The sequence below is a fragment of the Mustelus asterias genome, unplaced genomic scaffold (assembly GCF_964213995.1).
Source record: "Mustelus asterias unplaced genomic scaffold, sMusAst1.hap1.1 HAP1_SCAFFOLD_1621, whole genome shotgun sequence".
Classification (NCBI taxonomy): domain Eukaryota; kingdom Metazoa; phylum Chordata; class Chondrichthyes; order Carcharhiniformes; family Triakidae; genus Mustelus; species Mustelus asterias.
In genome coordinates this window covers 64,325-80,759 of record NW_027591566.1, presented here as the reverse complement: position 1 = coordinate 80,759, position 16,435 = coordinate 64,325, and the positions used below count along the sequence as shown (strand labels likewise).

Genomic DNA, 16,435 nt, shown 5'->3' with positions numbered 1-16,435 from the left:
TTCCCCAGGTCGGTGGTGACGTTCACGAGGGGTCATAGGTTCAAGGTGAGGGGGGGGGGGGGGGGGGAGGTTTAACACGGATATCAGAAGGACGTATTTTACACAGAGGGTGGTGGGGGCCTGGAATGCGCTGCCAGGCAAGGTGGTGGGGGCGGACACACTGGGAGCGTTTAAGACTTATCTAGATAGTCATATGAACGGAGTGGGAATGGAGGGATACAAAAGAATGGTCTAGTTTGGACCAGGGAGTTCTAAGTGTTGGGGGTGGTGATGTGGGGGGGGGGGGGGGGGGGGGGGGGGGGAGAGCGGGGAGGAGGTGTGGGGGGGGGGGGCGGCAACTCAGAGCAGAGTGGGAGGGGGCTGGTGCACTGGCCAATCCTCACCTGCTGACAGAATTCTTTAACAGTGCGGCCTCCCTCGATGAAGTGTTCGAAGAAGGTTGACTCTCGCTGAAGGTAGCCAGAGGTCAGGAGTCGCAGGTAAACCACCAGGTAGTCGGATGTGCTTTGATCATTAAACGCTGTCATCAGGTTAACCAATGATCCCTGTTTCTCCACAAGCTCAATGACATCCATAAACTAAACCAGACAAGGAAACAGGCTGTAAAATCCAACCAGGGAACCATCGGGATCATAACCACCCCTCCTCTCCCCCCCCACCCACCCTGCCCCTCCCGCAAAGCAGTCTTTAAATCCTGAACAAAACACAGATACCAGATCCCGCTGGTTCCAAACCACAGTTTTAGGGGCGGCACAGTGGTTGGCACTGCTGTCTCACAGTGCCAGGGACCCGGGGCGGCACGGTGGCACAGTGGGTTAACATTGCTGCCTCACAGCGCCAGGGACCCGGGGCAGCACGGTGACACAGTGGGTTAGCACTGCTGCCTCACAGCGCCAGGGACCCGGGGCGACACGGTGACACAGTGGGTTAGCACTGCTGCCTCACAGCGCCAGGGACCCGGGGCGGCACGGTGGCACAGTGGGTTAACATTGCTGCCTCACAGCGCCAGGGACCCGGAGCAGCACGGTGACACAGTGGGTTAGCACTGCTGCCTCACAGCGCCAGGGACCCGGGGCAGCACGGTGACACAGTGGGTTAGCACTGCTGCCTCACAGCGCCAGGGACCCGGGGCAGCACGGTGACACAGTGGGTTAGCACTGCTGCCTCACAGTGCCAGGGACCCAGGGCAGCACGGTGGCACAGTGGGTTAGCACTGCTGCTTCACAGCGCCAGGGACCCGGGGCAGCACGGTGACACAGTGGGTTAGCACTGCTGCCTCACAGCGCCAGGGACCCGGGACAGCACGGTGGCTCAGTGGGTTAGCACTGCTGCCTCACAGTGCCAGGGACCCAGGGCAGCACGGTGGCACGGTGGGTTAGCACTGCTGCCTCACAGTGCCAGGGACCCGGGGCAGCACGGTGACACAGTGGGTTAGCACTGCTGCCTCACAGCGCCAGGGACCCGGGGCAGCACGGTGACACAGTGGGTTAGCACTGCTGCCTCACAGCTCCAGGGACCCGGGTTCGATTCCCGGCTTGGGTCACTGTCTGTGTGGAGTCTGCACGTTCTCACCCGTGTCTGCGTGGGTTTCCTCCGGGTTCTCCAGTTTCCTCCCACACTCCAAAGATGTGCCGATTAGGTGCATTGGCCATGCTAAATTGCCCCTTAGTGTCCCAGGATGCATAGAGGGATTAGCAGGGTCAATATGTGGGGTTACGGGGGGTAGGGCCTGGGTGGGATTGTTGTCGGTGCAGGCTCGGTGGGCCGAATGGCCTCCTTCTGCACTGTAGGGATTCTATGAAAACTTACAGCCAGTGAAATTTCATTCAGCTATGATGAAGCCTGCCTTTGTAAAAAGTACTTGCAGTCTGGAAGCTCGATCCTTTATTATTGTTACTAAATAATGTCAAGGAAAATGCAATCCTGGCATTGAAAAACAGCAGCAAAACAGCTTTAAGGGAAGAGGCAGGAGAGAGAGAGAGAGAGGGAGGGTGTGAGGGAAATCCTTTTCATCCAACGGCTGATGGGAGTCTGGAACTCACTGCCTGAAAGGGTGATGGAGACAGAGGCCCTCATAACATTGAAGAAGTTTCTCGATGTGTATTTGTGACGCCAAGGCAGACAAGGGTGTAAAGCGTTTGACCATAAGACCATAAGACCATAAGACATAGGAGCGGAAGTAAGGCCATTCGGCCCATCGAGTCCACTCCACCATTCAATCATGGTTGATTTCAACTCCATTTACCCGCTCTCTCCCCATAGCCCTTAATTCCTCGAGAAATCAAGAATTTATCAATTTCTGTCTTGAAGACTCTCAACGTCTCGGCCTCCACAGCCCTCTGTGGCAATGAATTCCACAGACCCACCACTCTCTGGCTGAAGAAATTTCTCCTCATCTCTGTTCTAAAGTGACTCCCTTTTATTCTAAGGCTGTGCCCCCGCGTCCTAGTCTCCCCTGTTAATGGAAACAACTTCCCTACGTCCATCCTATCTAAGCCGTTCATTATCTTGTAAGTTTCTATCAGATCTCCCCTCAACCTCCTAAACTCCAATGAATATAATCCCACGATCCTCAGACGTTCATCGTATGTCAGGCCTACCATTCCTGGGATCATCCGTGTGAATCTCCGCTGGACCCGCTCCAGTGCCAGTATGTCCTTCCTGAGGTGTGGGGCCCAAAATTGCTCACAGTACTCCAAATGGGGCCTAACCAGTGCTTTATAAAGCCTCAGAAGTACATCCCTGCTTTTGTATTCCAAGCCTCTTGAGATAAATGACAACATTACATTTGCTTTCTTAATTACGGACTCAACCTGCAAGTTTACCTTTAGAGAATCCTGGACTAGGACTCCCAAGTCCCTTTGCACTTTAGCATTATGAATTTTGTCACCGTTTAGAAAATAGTCCATGCCTCTATTCTTTTTTCCAAAGTGTACGACCTCGCACTTGCCCACGTTGAATTTCATCAGCCACTTCTTGGACCACTCTCCTAAACTGTCTAAATCTTTCTGCAGCCTCCCCACCTCCTCAATACTACCTGCCCCTCCACCTATCTTTGTATCATCGGCAAACTTGGCCAGAATGCTCCCAGTCCCGTCATCTAGATCGTTAATATATAAAGAGAACAGCTGTGGCCCCAACACTGAACCCTGCGGGACACCACTTGTCACCGGTTGCCATTCTGAGAAAGAACCTTTTATCCCAACTCTCTGCCTTCTGTCTGACAGCCAATCGTCAATCCATGTTAGTACCTTGCCTCGAATACCATGGGCCCTTATTTTACTCAGCAGTCTCCCGTGAGGCACCTTGTCAAAGGCCTTTTGGAAGTCAAGATAGATAACATCCATTGGCTCTCCTTGGTCTAACCTATTTGTTATCTCTTCAAAGAACTCTAACAGGTTTGTCAGGCACGACCTCCCCTTACTAAATCCATGCTGACTTGTCTTAATCCGACCCTGCACTTCCAAGAATTTAGAAATCTCATCCTTAACGATGGATTCTAGAATTTTGCCAACAACTGAGGTTAGGCTAATTGGCCTATAATTTTCCATCTTTTTTCTTGTTCCCTTCTTGAACAGTGGGGTTACAACAGCGATTTTCCAATCCTCTGGGACTTTCCCTGACTCCAGTGACTTTTGAAAGATCATAACTAACGCCTCCACTATTTCTTCAGCTATCTCCTTTAGAACTCTAGGATGTAGCCCATCTGGGCCCGGAGATTTATCAATTTTCAGACCTTTTAGTTTCTCTAGCACTTTCTCCTTTGTGATGGCAACCATATTCAACTCTGCCCCCTGACTTTCCTGAATTGTTGGGATATTACTCATGTCTTCTACTGTGAAGACTGACGCAAAGTACTTATTAAGTTCCTCAGCTATTTCCTTGTCTCCCATCACTAGATTACCAGCGTCATTTTGGAGCGGCCCAATGTCTACTTTTGCCTCCCGTTTGTTTTTAATGTATTTAAAGAAACTTTTACTATCATTCCTAATGTTACTGGCTAGCCTACCTTCATATTTGATCCTCTCCTTCCTTATTTCTCTCTTTGTTATCCTCTGTTTGTTTTTATAGCCTTCCCAATCTTCTGACTTCCCACTACTCTTTGCCACATTATAGGCTCTCTCTTTTGCCTTGATGCATTCCCTGACTTCCTTTGTCAGCCATGGCTGCCTAATCCCCCCTCTGATAACCTTTCTTTTGTTTGGGATAAACCTCTGCACTGTGTCCTCAATTACTCCCAGAAACTCCTGCCATTGCTGTTCTACTGTCTTTCCCATTAGGCTCTGCTTCCAGTCGATTTTTGTCAGTTCCTCCCTCATGCGCCTGTAATTACCTTTATTTAACTGTAGAACCTTCACATCTGATTCTGCCTTCCTTCTTTCAAATTGCAGACTGAATTCTACCATATTATGATCACTGCTCACCAGTCCCTCATGGTAGGCTGGTGCAAAAGGTTGGATCTCATGGGATAAAGGGGGAGGTGGCTAGATGGGTGGTGAACTGGCTTGGTCACAGAAGACAGAGGGTGGTAGTGGAAGGGTCTTTTTCCGGCTGGATGCCTGTGACTAGTGGTGTTCCGCAGGGCTCTGTATTGGGACCTCTGCTGTTTGTGATTTATATAAACAATCTAGAAGAAGGTGTAACTGGGGTGATCAGTAAGTTTGCGGACGACACGAAAATGGCAGGACTTGCAGATAGTGAGGAGCATTGTCAGAAGCTACAGAAGGATATAGATAGGCTGGAAATTTGGGCAAAGAAATGGCAGATGGAGTTCAATCCTGATCAATGCGAAGTGATGCATTTTGGTAGAAATAATGTAGAACATAGAACAGTACAGCACAGAACAGGCCCTTCGGCCCACGATGTTGTGCCGAGCTTTATCTGAAACCAAGATCAAGCTATCCCACTCCCTATCATCCTGGTGTGCTCCATGTGCCTATCCAATAACCGCTTAAATGTTTCTAAAGTGTCTGACTCCACTATCACTGCAGGCAGTCCATTCCACACCCCAACCACTCTCTGCGTAAAGAACCTACCTCTGATATCCGTCCTGTATCTCCCACCACGAACCCTATAGTTATGCCCCCTTGTAATAGCTCCATCCACCCGAGGAAATAGTCTTTGAACGTTCACTCTATCTATCCCCTTCATCATTTTATACACCTCTATTAAGTCTCCCCTCAGCCTCCTCCGCTCCAGAGAGAACAGCCCTAGCTCCCTCAACCTTTCCTCATATGACCTACCCTCCAAACCAGGCAGCATCCTGGTAAATCTCCTCTGCACTCTTTCCAGTGCTTCCACATCCTTCTTATAGTGAGGTGACCAGAACTGCACACAATATTCCAAATGTGGTCTCACCAAGGTCCTGTACAGTTGCAGCATAACCCCACGGCTCTTAAACTCCAACCCCCTGTTAATAAAAGCTAACACACTATAGGCCTTCTTCACAGCTCTATCCACTTGACTGGCAACCTTTAGAGATCTGTGGATAGGGAGGAGCTATACGATAAATGGCAGAACCATAAAGGGTGTAGATACGCAGAGGGACCTGGGTGTGCAAGTTCACAGATCCTTGAAGGTGACGTCACAGGTGGAGAAGGTGGTGAAGAAGGCAGATGGTACGCTTGCCTTTATAGGACGGGGCATAGAGTATAAAAGTTGGGGTCTGATGTTGCAGATGTATAGAACGTTGGTTCGGCCGCATTTGGAATACTGCGTCCAGTTCTGGTCGCCACACTACCAGAAGGACGTGGAGGCTTTGGAGAGAGTGCAGAGGAGGTTTACCAGGATGTTGCCTGGTATGGAGGGGCTTAGTTATGAGGAGAGATTGGGTAAACTGGGGTTGTTCTCCCTGGAAAGACGGAGGATGAGGGGAGACTTAATAGAGGTGTATAAAATTATGAAAGGCATAGATAGGGTGAACGGTGGGAAGCTTTTCCCCAGGTCGGTGGTGACGTTCACGAGGGGTCATAGGTTCAAGGTGAAGGGGGGGGAGGTTTAACACGGATATCAGAAGGACGTATTTTACACAGAGGGTGGTGGGGGCCTGGAATGCGCTGCCAGGCAAGGTGGTGGAGGCGGACACACTGGGAACGTTTAAGACTTATCTAGATAGCCATATGAACGGAGTGGGAATGGAGGGATACAAAAGAATGGTTTAGTTTGGACCAGGGAGCGGCACGGGCTTGGAGGGCCGAAGGGCCTGTTCCTGTGCTGTATTGTTCTAAGGCAATGGACCAAGTGCTGGAAAATGGGATTAGAATAGTTGTCTTTGACCGGCGCTGACTCGATGGGCTGAAGGGCCTTTTTCTGTGCTGTCGATCTCTCTGAACATTTCCTGGACAAACACATAAAGGCACTGACCTGAGACTGTTTCTGTTTAGACCTTTTGTTTAAAACTTCCTCACCCTCGGAAGGATTTAGGTACAGGAGACAGTTGAGCTGTGGGGATGATTCGGGGGGGCAGTTTTCCCAGTTCTTACTGTGCACACTTCCCCTCGCTAGCAGACTGCGACATTCGGGGATTAGATAAAACCTCCCCGGGTAACGTCCTCACTAGATCGGCTGCTGGGGTGAGGGGGTTTGCCGCATGATGAGGGAGTGAGCATATTGGGTGGATTAAGTTTCGGAGAATGAGGGGCAATCTCATTGAAACCTACAGAATCCTGAAGAGGTTTTGATAGGAACCACGGAAAGGTTCCAGCGCAGAAAGAGGCCATTCAGCCCATCGTGTCTGCTCATTTTAATCCAACTTTCCAGTATCTGTTCTGTAGTTCTGCAGGTTTCAGATGCCGATCCAGTTACCTTTTTAACGGGTTGAGCGTTTCGGCCAACTTCGCCAGCGCCCTCTGGGTGAAAAGACTTTTCCCCCTGTCCCCTCTGATCTTCCTACCAATCAGCTTAAATATATACCCACTGCTGATTGACCCCTCAGCCAAGGGGGAAACTAGACCTCCCTGTCTACCCCCCCCTCATAATTCTGTTTATTTATTCGTGGGGCATGGGTGTCGCTGGCTGGGCCAGCATTTATTGCCCATCCCTAGCTGCCCTTGAACTGAGTGGCTTGCTGGGCCATTTCAGTGGGCATTGCTGTGGCCCTGGAGTCACATGTAGGCCAGACCGGGTAAGGATGGCAGATTTCCTTCCCTAAAGGACGTCAGTGAACCAGATGGGTTTTTCTGACAATCGACAATGGATCATCAGTAGATTCTTAATCCCAGATATTTTTTTATTGAATTCGAATTCCACCAGCTGCCGTGGCGGGGATTCGAACCCGGGTCCCCCCCCCCGAGCATTAGCCGAGTTTCTGGATTAATAGTTTAGCAATGGTAACACTGGTGGTCACCCCTTCATCACCTCTGCTGCAGGGAAAACAACTCTAACCTCTTGAATCCCTCCTCATAGCTACAATCTTCAAGCCCTGGCAACATTCTAGTAAATCTATGACTCTATCTCCTCTGCACGGTCGCTCCAGAGTAATGACGTCTTTCCTGTAATGTGATAGCCAGAGGTGTACACAGAACTCCAGCTGTGGCCTAACCAGTATCTCAGACAGTTCCATCATTACATCACCGCCCAACATAGGAAAACATTCCATATGCTTCCTTGACCTCCTTGTCCACCTGTCCTGCCACCATCAGGGATCTGTGGACATGCACTCCAAGGTCTCTCACTATCTCAACCCCTCTCAATATCTTCCCATTTATTGAGTATTCTCTGCTTTGTTTGCGCTCCCAGATGCATTACCTCACACTTTTCCAGGTCAAATTCCATTTCCCACTTCTCTATCCATCAACCAAACCATTGATTTCACTTCCTATCCTCTTCATTATCAACTACATAGTCATTTTTTGTGTCATCTGCAAACTTCCCAAACATACCTCCCACGTTTAAGCCTAAATCATCACTGTAAACACAACTGAGGCTTGTCTACCAGAAACTGTTTCCCATTGGCAGAATCATCCATTAACCATCAGCCTTTGTTACCTGTCACAGAGCCAATTTTGGATCCAACCCATCATCCTCGTCTGCATCCCATGAGATCTCCCTTTTCTGACCAGTTTGCCTTTGACCTTGCCGAATGCCTTCCTGAAACCAATATAGCCAATATCCACTGTGCTGCCCTCATTAATCCTCCTGCTTACTTCCTCAACAAATCCCACTGAGTTAGTAAGACATGATCTTCCCCTAACAAACCATGCTGACTATCCCTGAGCAATCCGTGCCTTTCTAAGTGAGACAGAGAGATTGTTTCCACTGCTTGGGGGGGGGATTTAAAACACAGGGCCACAGTCTCAGGGATAAGGGGTCAACTCTTTAGGACTAAGATGTGGAGAAATTACTTCAAAAGGTTGTGAATCGTTCGTAGAATCTCTACAATGCAGAAGGAGGCCATTCAGCCCATCAAGTCTGCAGCAACAACAATCCCACCCAGCCCCTATGCCCGTAACCCTACATATTAACCCGCTAATCTCTCTAATTTACACAACCCAGGACGCGAAGGGGCAATTTAGCACGACCAGTGCACTTAACCCGCATATCTTTGGACTGTGGAAGGAAACCAGAGCACCCAGAGGAAACCCACACAGACACAGGGAGAATGTGCAAATTCCACACAGACAGTGACCCAAGCTGGGAATCAAACCCAGGTCCTTGGAGCTGTGAGGCAGCAGTGATAACCACTGTGCCACCCCTTTGGAATTCTCTACCCCAGAGGGTTGTGAGTCCTTCATCCTGGAACATATTTAAGGCTGGACAGAGAGATTAGAGTGCAGAAAAGTTTTACTAGGATGTTACCGGGGCTTGATGGATTGAGTTATAAGGAGCGGTTGGATAGACTGGGATTGTTTTCTCTGGAGCGTAGAAAGCTGAGGGGTGACCTTATAGAGGTCTATAAAATGGGGCGGCATGCTAGCACAGTGGTTAGCACTGCTGCTTCACAGCTCCAGGAACCTGAGGTCGATTCCCGGCTCGGGTCGCTGTCTGTGTGGAGTTTGCACATTCTCCTCGTGTCTGCGTGGGTTTCCTCCGGGTACTCCGGTTTCCTCCCACAGTCCAAAGATGTGCGGGCTAGGTTGATTGGCCATTCTAAATTGCCCCTTAGTGTCCCGGGATGCATAGGTTAGAGGGATTAGTAGGTAAATATGTAGGGATATGGAGATAGGGCCTGCGTGGGATTGTGGTCGGTGCAGACTTGATGGGCCGAATGGCCTCTTTCTGCACTGGAGGATTCTATGAAAATAATGAGGGGCACAGATCAGCTGGATAGTCAATATCTTTTCCCAAAGGGAGGGGAGTCTAAAACGAGAGGGCATAGGTTTAAGGTGAGAGGGGAGAGATACAAAAGGGTCCAGAGGGGCAATTTTTTCACACAGAGGGTGGTGAGTGTCTGGAACGAGCTGCCAGAGGTAGTAGTGGAGGCGGGTACAATTTTGTCTTTTAAAACACATTTAGTCAGTTACATGGCTAAGATGGGTATAGAGGGATATGGGCCAAATGCGGGCAATTGGGACTAGCTCTAACTAACTTTTCTCCCTCTCCAACGTATTTGGAGGTTAGGCTTGCAGCACTGATATTGAAGAATGTTGAATTGGATTCAGAGGCCACGGCAGCATGGACAAGTTGGGCCAAAGGGCCTGTTTCCATGCTGTAAACCTCTCTGACTCTATAAGAGGTCTCTCAGATAACCAACGGGAAGGGGCAGGAAAGTAGAGTTGAAGCACAAAGATCACCCAGATTGTACGGAATGGTGGAGCAGGCTCGATGGGCTGAATGGTCCACTCCTGTTCCTATTTCTTGAGTCCCTGTGTTTTCTGAGTCTCTGCAATGGCTGGAGATCCCTGAGGCAGGTGGGGCAAGTGCTAAAACCCATCTCCACCCCTGGCCACGGCAGCCAACCAAGATTAATATCCAGCTGTGGAGTCAAAAAGGTGGATGGGAGCTATACTAACTGTGTTGTGGAAATCCTCGATTGTGAATTCAGTGAATCCTTGGGTTACCAGGTCCTCTTTGCTTTTGGAGGCAATAGCTTTAAATCTGAAACACAAAGGGGAAAAGTCGGTTTGCTTTCTCACTGAAGAAACAGGACTCATCAAATTCTCTCTGACAGAATTGCCCGTCACCGCTTAACAGGCCGCCCAACCCTCAGTGGTGTGAGCCAAATGACTGGTCAATGATGAGCTAGCGTGGGGCTGGCTGCAGGGCCTGAGTGAGTCAGGGCTGAGCTCCTTGGGGGGGGTTTCGTACTTCTGTAACTCTTTGCTGTCTTCAAGGAGCGCCTCCAGATGTGCAAAACCAAAAGCTCGGTAGAAACAGTTACCATCTGGTCTGGTCTTCCGAATGCAGCAATACCGATTATGCAAATCCTGCGGTAAGGAAACAAGAAGAAATCAACAGAAGGCAGGCTGGGCCCGATCTCAAACACTGACAGAGACAGAGGACAGGAATGAGATAGAGAATCTGGTGAACTGGCGCGGCAACAATAATCTCTCCCTCAATATCAACAAAACAAAGGAGATTGTCAGTGACTTCAGGGAAGCGCAGTGGAGAACATGGCCCCATGCATCGGGGATGAAGTAGAAAGGGTCGAGAGCTTCACGTTTTTAGGTGTCCAGATCACCAACAACCTGTCCTGGTCCCCCCCACGCCGACACTATGGTTAAGAAATCCCACTAACGTCTCTACTTTCTCAGAAGACTAAGGAAATTTGCCATGTCAGCTACGACTCTCACCAACTTTTACAGATGCACCAGAGAAAGCATTCTTTCTGGTTGTATCACAGCTTGGTATGGGGCTCCTGCTCTGCCCAAGACCGCAAGGAACTACAAACGGTCGTGAATGTAGCCCAATCCATCACTCAAACCAGCCTCCCATCCATTGACTCTGTCTACGCTTCCCGCTGCTTCGGGAAAAGCAGCCAGCATAATTAAGGACCCCACGCACCCCGGACATTCTCTCTTCCACCTTCTTCCGTCGGGAAAAAGATACAAAAGTCTGAGGTCACATACCAACCGACTCAAGAACAGCTTCTTCCCTGCTGCTGCTGTCAGACTTTTGAATGGATTTACCTTGCATTAAGTTAATCTTTCTCTGCACCCTAGCTATGACTGTAACACGACATTCTGCACCCTCTCCTTTCCTTCTCTATGAACGGTATGCTTTGTCTGTATAGCGCGCAAGGAACAATACTTTTCACTGTATGCTAATATGTGAGACAATAATAAATCAAGTCAAAATGTTCTCTATCTGTACCCTCTCCCCCAACAAAACAGTCCTTAAATCACATTGCAATTGTTAGAAATTAGCGGTACAGCAACATTGTGGGTCTAATCCCGTTACCATCATGGATTCGCCAATGAAGATAGAGGTAAAACTTCTCTCCTCTGCACTGAGACACAGAGGAGACATGGGGAACAGAGACAGGACACACAATCCACTGGAGCTCTGACCCCCTTCAAGCTCAGTGAATTCTACACCAACCCGATGCCTCTCTTGGTCGAATTACGAGATGAAGATTGGCCAGCTGGAATCGTACAGTCTGGGACTTGGCAGCCACTGAGGAATTTCAGTGGGAATGGCAGTGTCAGCGCCAGAGACAGAACTGATAGCCAAACCCTGCTGTCTCCAGGCATCGGCATGCTACTCCAGTCCCAGCCTGCTCCCTGGAGTAGGCCTGTACACACACCTCAAATGGGGATGGGGCTGTATTTGGATAAGGGGGGGGGGAGGGGGGGGGGGGGGCTGCGGAGGGGGGGGGGCCTGCGGAGAGGGGGGGGGCGCGGAGGGGTGGAGCCGGGGGGGGGGGGCGCGGGGGGGGGGGGGGCGCGGAGGGGTGGGGGGGCCTGCGGAGGGGGGGGGCCTGCGGAGGTGGGGGCGCGGAGGGGTGGGGGGGCGGAGGTGGGGGGGACACGGAGGGGTGGGGGGGGGGGCACACAGAGGGGGGGGGGGGGGTGAAGGGGGGGGGGGTGAGTGGGGGGGGGGGGAAGAGTCCCATGCTCTGAAGTTGTTGAACTCTCTGTGCTGTTCCGATGGCTGTAAAGTGCCCGATCGGAAGATGAGCTCCTGTTCCTCCAGTTTGTGTTGGGGTTCGCTGGAACATCACAAAAGGCCAAAGACAGACATGTGGACAGGAGAACTGGGTGGTGTGAAGTGGAAAGCGACAGGAAGGTCTGGGTCCTGCTTACGGACGGTGTTCAGCAAAGCGGTCACGCAGTCTGCGTTTGGTCTCTGATGCAGAGCAGACCGCACTGGGAGCAGCGAATAGACCAGATTGAAGGAGGGGCATGGGAAGCACCGCTTCACCTGGAAGGGGTGTTTGGGACCTGGGACAGTGAGCAAGGAGGAGGTAGATGGGCAGGTGTTGCACCTTCCATGATGGCAGGGGAAGGGGCCATGGGCAGGGGCTGAGGTGTTGGGTGCGACACTAAACTCTCAGCTATGCTCCATCCCTCTGTTCACTGGGTCGGGAGTTTGATTCGCCAGACCAGAAATTCAATTCATCATCCTGGCTGACACTCCCAAACTGTCAGTACTGAGGGAGCGCCGCACTGTCAGAGGGTCAGTGCTGAGGGAGTGCCGCACTGTCAGAGGGTCAGTGCTGAGGGAGCGCCGCACTGTCAGAGGGTCAGTACTGAGGGAGTGCCGCATTGTCAGAGGGTCAGTACTGAGGGAGTGCCGCACTGTCAGAGGGTCAGTACTGAGGGAGTGCCGCACTGTCAGAGGGTCAGTGCTGAGGGAGTGCCGCACTGTCAGAGGGTCAGTACTGAGGGAGTGCCGCACTGTCAGAGGGTCAGTGCTGATGGAGTGCTGCACTGTCAGAGGGTCAGTGCTGAGGGAGTGCCGCAGTGTCAGAGGGTCAGTGCTGAGGGAGTGCCGCACTGTCAGAGGGTCAGTGCTGATGGAGTGCTGCACTGTCAGAGGGTCAGTGCTGAGGGAGCGCCGCACTGTCAGAGGGTCAGTGCTGATGGAGTGCTGCACTGTCAGAGGGTCAGTGCTGAGGGAGCGCCGCACTGTCAGAGGGTCAGTGCTGAGGGAGTGCCGCACTGTCAGAGGGTCAGTGCTGAGTGAGTGCTGCACTGTCAGAGGGTCAGTACTGAGGGAGCGCCGCACTGTCAGAGGGTCAGTACTGAGGGAGTGCCGCACTGTCAGAGGGTCAGTACTGAGGGAGTGCTGCACTGTCAGAGGGTCAGTGCTGAGGGAGCGCCGCACTGTCAGAGGGTCAGTACTGAGGGAGTGCTGCACTGTCAGAGGGTCAGTACTGAGGGAGTGCCGCACTGTCAGAGGGTCAGTACTGAGGGAGTGCTGCACTGTCAGAGGGTCAGTGCTGAGGGAGTGCTGCACTGTCAGAGGGTCAGTGCTGAGGGAGCGCCGCACTGTCAGAGGGTCAGTGCTGAGGGAGCGCCGCACTATGACATCCGACATCCAGACAATCAGGAATTACAAGTGAGACACACCAACAGGACACAGGGTGATGGAAACCAACGTGAACATCAACTCCTGGCCCATCTGGGCTGCATTGCTTCAGTCACAGACTCCCAGTTACCGCACGCACGCACGCGCACAAACTGGCCTTTCCATGCAGAAAATACCCTTACCTTGACTTTTAACTGATAGACTTCGTCATCCTCTGCATATTCTTTATAAAGCACTGACAGGTCTAACTTCTCTGATACCAGTGGGTTTGTTGTGGCAATCTGTGGGATGGAGAGACGGACACAGTGTGACAGACGGCAGATCCAGACAATCTAGCGGGGCCCGCAGACACAACCCCATTTCCCCACTCATTTCCCCTTCAGTCGCAATGACGTCCAACTGAGTAGTGAACTGTACGCTCACCTCTGACCCCGGGGGCCCCACTAGATGGACAACTAGGAATTGGTAGGGCTAGGGAACCGTGGTGCACCAAAAAAGTTTCTTTGTTGGTTAAAAAGAAAAAGGAGGCTTATGTTCGGATGAGACGTGAGCACTCGGGTAGTGCACTAGAAAGCTTTAGATTGGCTAAGAGGGAGTTGAAGAGCGAGCTTAGAAGGGCTAAAAGGGGACATGAGAAGACTTTGGCGGATAGGGTTAAAGAGAATCCTAAGGCGTTCTATAGGTATGTCAAGAACAGAAGGTTGGTTAGGGCAAGTTTAGGGCCAGTTATAGATGGCAGAGGGAAGTTATGTGTGGAACCGGAGGAGATTGGTGAAGCATTGAACCAATATTTCTCTTCGGTGTTCACGCAAGGGGACATGAATATAGCTGAGGAGGACACTGGGTTGCAAGGGAGTAGAATAGACAGTATTACAGTTGATAAGGAGGATGTGCAGGATATTCTGGAGGGTCTGAAAATAGATAAATCCCCTGGTCCGGATGGGATTTATCCAAGGATTCTCTGGGAGGCAAGAGAAGTGATTGCAGAGCCTCTGGCTCTGATCTTCAGGTCGTCGTTGGCCTCTGGTATAGTACCAGAAGATTGGAGGTTAGCGAATGTTGTCCCATTGTTTAAGAAGGGGAACAGAGACTTCCCCGGGAATTATAGACCGGTGAGTCTCACTTCTGTTGTCGGCAAGATGTTGGAAAAAATTATAAGGGATAGGATTTATAGTTATTTGGAGAGTAATGAATTGATAGGTGATAGTCAGCATGGTTTTGTGGCAGGTAGGTCGTGCCTTACTAACCTTATTGAGTTTTTTGAGAAAGTGACCAAGGAGGTGGATGGGGGCAAGGCAGTGGACGTGGTATATATGGATTTTAGTAAGGCGTTTGATAAGGTTCACCATGGTAGGCTTCTGCAGAAAATGCAGATGTATGGGATTGGGGGTGATCTAGGAAATTGGATCAGGAATTGGCTAGCGGATAGGAAACAGAGGGTGGTGGTTGATAGTAAATATTCATCATGGAGTGCGGTTACAAGTGGTGTACCTCAGGGATCTGTTTTGGGGCCACTGCTGTTTGTAATATTTATTAATGATCTGGATGAGGGTATAGTTGGGTGGATTAGCAAATTTGCTGATGACACCAAAGTCGGTGGTGTGGTAGACAGTGAGGAAGGGTGTCGTAGTTTGCAGGAAGACTTAGACAGGTTGCAAAGTTGGGCCGAGAGGTGGCGGATGGAGTTTAATGCGGAGAAGTGTGAGGTAATTCACTTTGGTAGGAATAACAGATGTGTTGAGTATAGGGCTAACGGGAGGACTTTGAATAGTGTGGAGGAGCAGAGGGATCTAGGTGTATGTGTGCATAGATCCCTGAAAGTTGGGAATCAAGTAGATAAGGTTGTTAAGAAGGCATATGGTGTCTTGGCGTTTATTGGTAGGGGGATTGAATTTAGGAGTCGTAGCGTTATGTTGCAACTGTACACAACTCTGGTGCGGCCGCACTTGGAGTACTGTGTGCAGTTCTGGTCCCCACATTACAGGAAGGATGTGGAGGCTTTGGAGAGGGTGCAGAGGAGGTTTACCAGGATGTTGCCTGGTATGGAGGGGAGATCCTATGAGGAGAGGCTGAGGGATTTGGGATTGTTTTCGCTGGAAAGGCGGCGGCTAAGAGGGGATCTTATTGAAACATATAAGATGATTAGAGGTTTAGATAGGGTGGATAGTGATAGCCTTTTTCCTCTGATGGAGAAATCCAGCACGAGGGGGCATGGCTTTAAATTGAGGGGGGGTAGTTATAGAACCGATGTCAGGGGTAGGTTCTTTACCCAGAGGGTGGTGAGGGATTGGAATGCCCTGCCAGCATCAGTAGTAAATGCGCCTAGTTTGGGGGCGTTTAAGAGATCCGTAGATAGGTTCATGGACGAAAAGAAATTGGTTTAGGTTGGAGGGTCACAGTTTTTTTTTTTAACTGGTCGGTGCAACATCGTGGGCCGAAGGGCCTGTTCTGCGCTGTAATGTTCTATGTTCTATGTTCTAACTGCCCGATGATCTGAGTTGGGGTACAAAGGGGCAGACGGAGAGCAGGGTGAGTGGGGTGGCGAGAGTGGAGGAAATGGTCAGGATAGGGGGAAAGGGCACAGGGGTGAGATTATTTACAGCTTCCACTCTGTAACTGAGGCCGGACACTCGGGTGGAGCCGCAGCCAGGCCGGACACTCCTGTGGAGCCGCGGACAGGCCGGACACTCCCGTGGAGCCGCGGACAGGCCGGACACTCCCGTGGAGCCGCGGACAGGCCGGACACTCCCGTGGAGCCGCGGACAGGCCGGACACTCCCGTGGAGCCGCGGACAGGCCGGACACTCCCGTGGAGCCGCGGACAGGCCGGACACTCCCGTGGAGCCGCGGACAGGCCGGACACTCCCGTGGAGCCGCGGACAGGCCGGGCACTCCCGTGGAGCCGCGGACAGGCCGGGCACTCCCGTGGAGCCGCGGACAGGCCGGGCACTCCCGTGGAGCCGCGGACAGACCGGGCACTCCCGTGGAGCCGCGGACAGACCGGGCACTCCCGTGGAGCCGCGGAC

At 51.3% G+C, this 16,435-nt stretch overlaps 1 protein-coding gene across 1 annotated transcript in view; it reads right to left on the bottom strand.

The window, feature by feature from the left end:
• Positions 1-383: 383 nt before the first annotated feature.
• LOC144488506 (ubiquitin thioesterase OTUB1-like) overlaps positions 384-16,435 on the bottom strand; it is a gene marked incomplete at its 3' end in the record, with an annotated part of 34,834 nt that continues 18,782 nt past the window's right edge. Inside the window, exons 4-7 of the mRNA XM_078206555.1 lie at positions 13,593-13,691; positions 10,246-10,364; positions 9,951-10,035; positions 384-578 (exon numbers count right to left, since the gene is read on the bottom strand). Coding sequence (XP_078062681.1) covers positions 384-578; positions 9,951-10,035; positions 10,246-10,364; positions 13,593-13,691 — 498 coding nt within the window. The remainder of the gene's footprint in view (positions 579-9,950; positions 10,036-10,245; positions 10,365-13,592; positions 13,692-16,435) is intronic.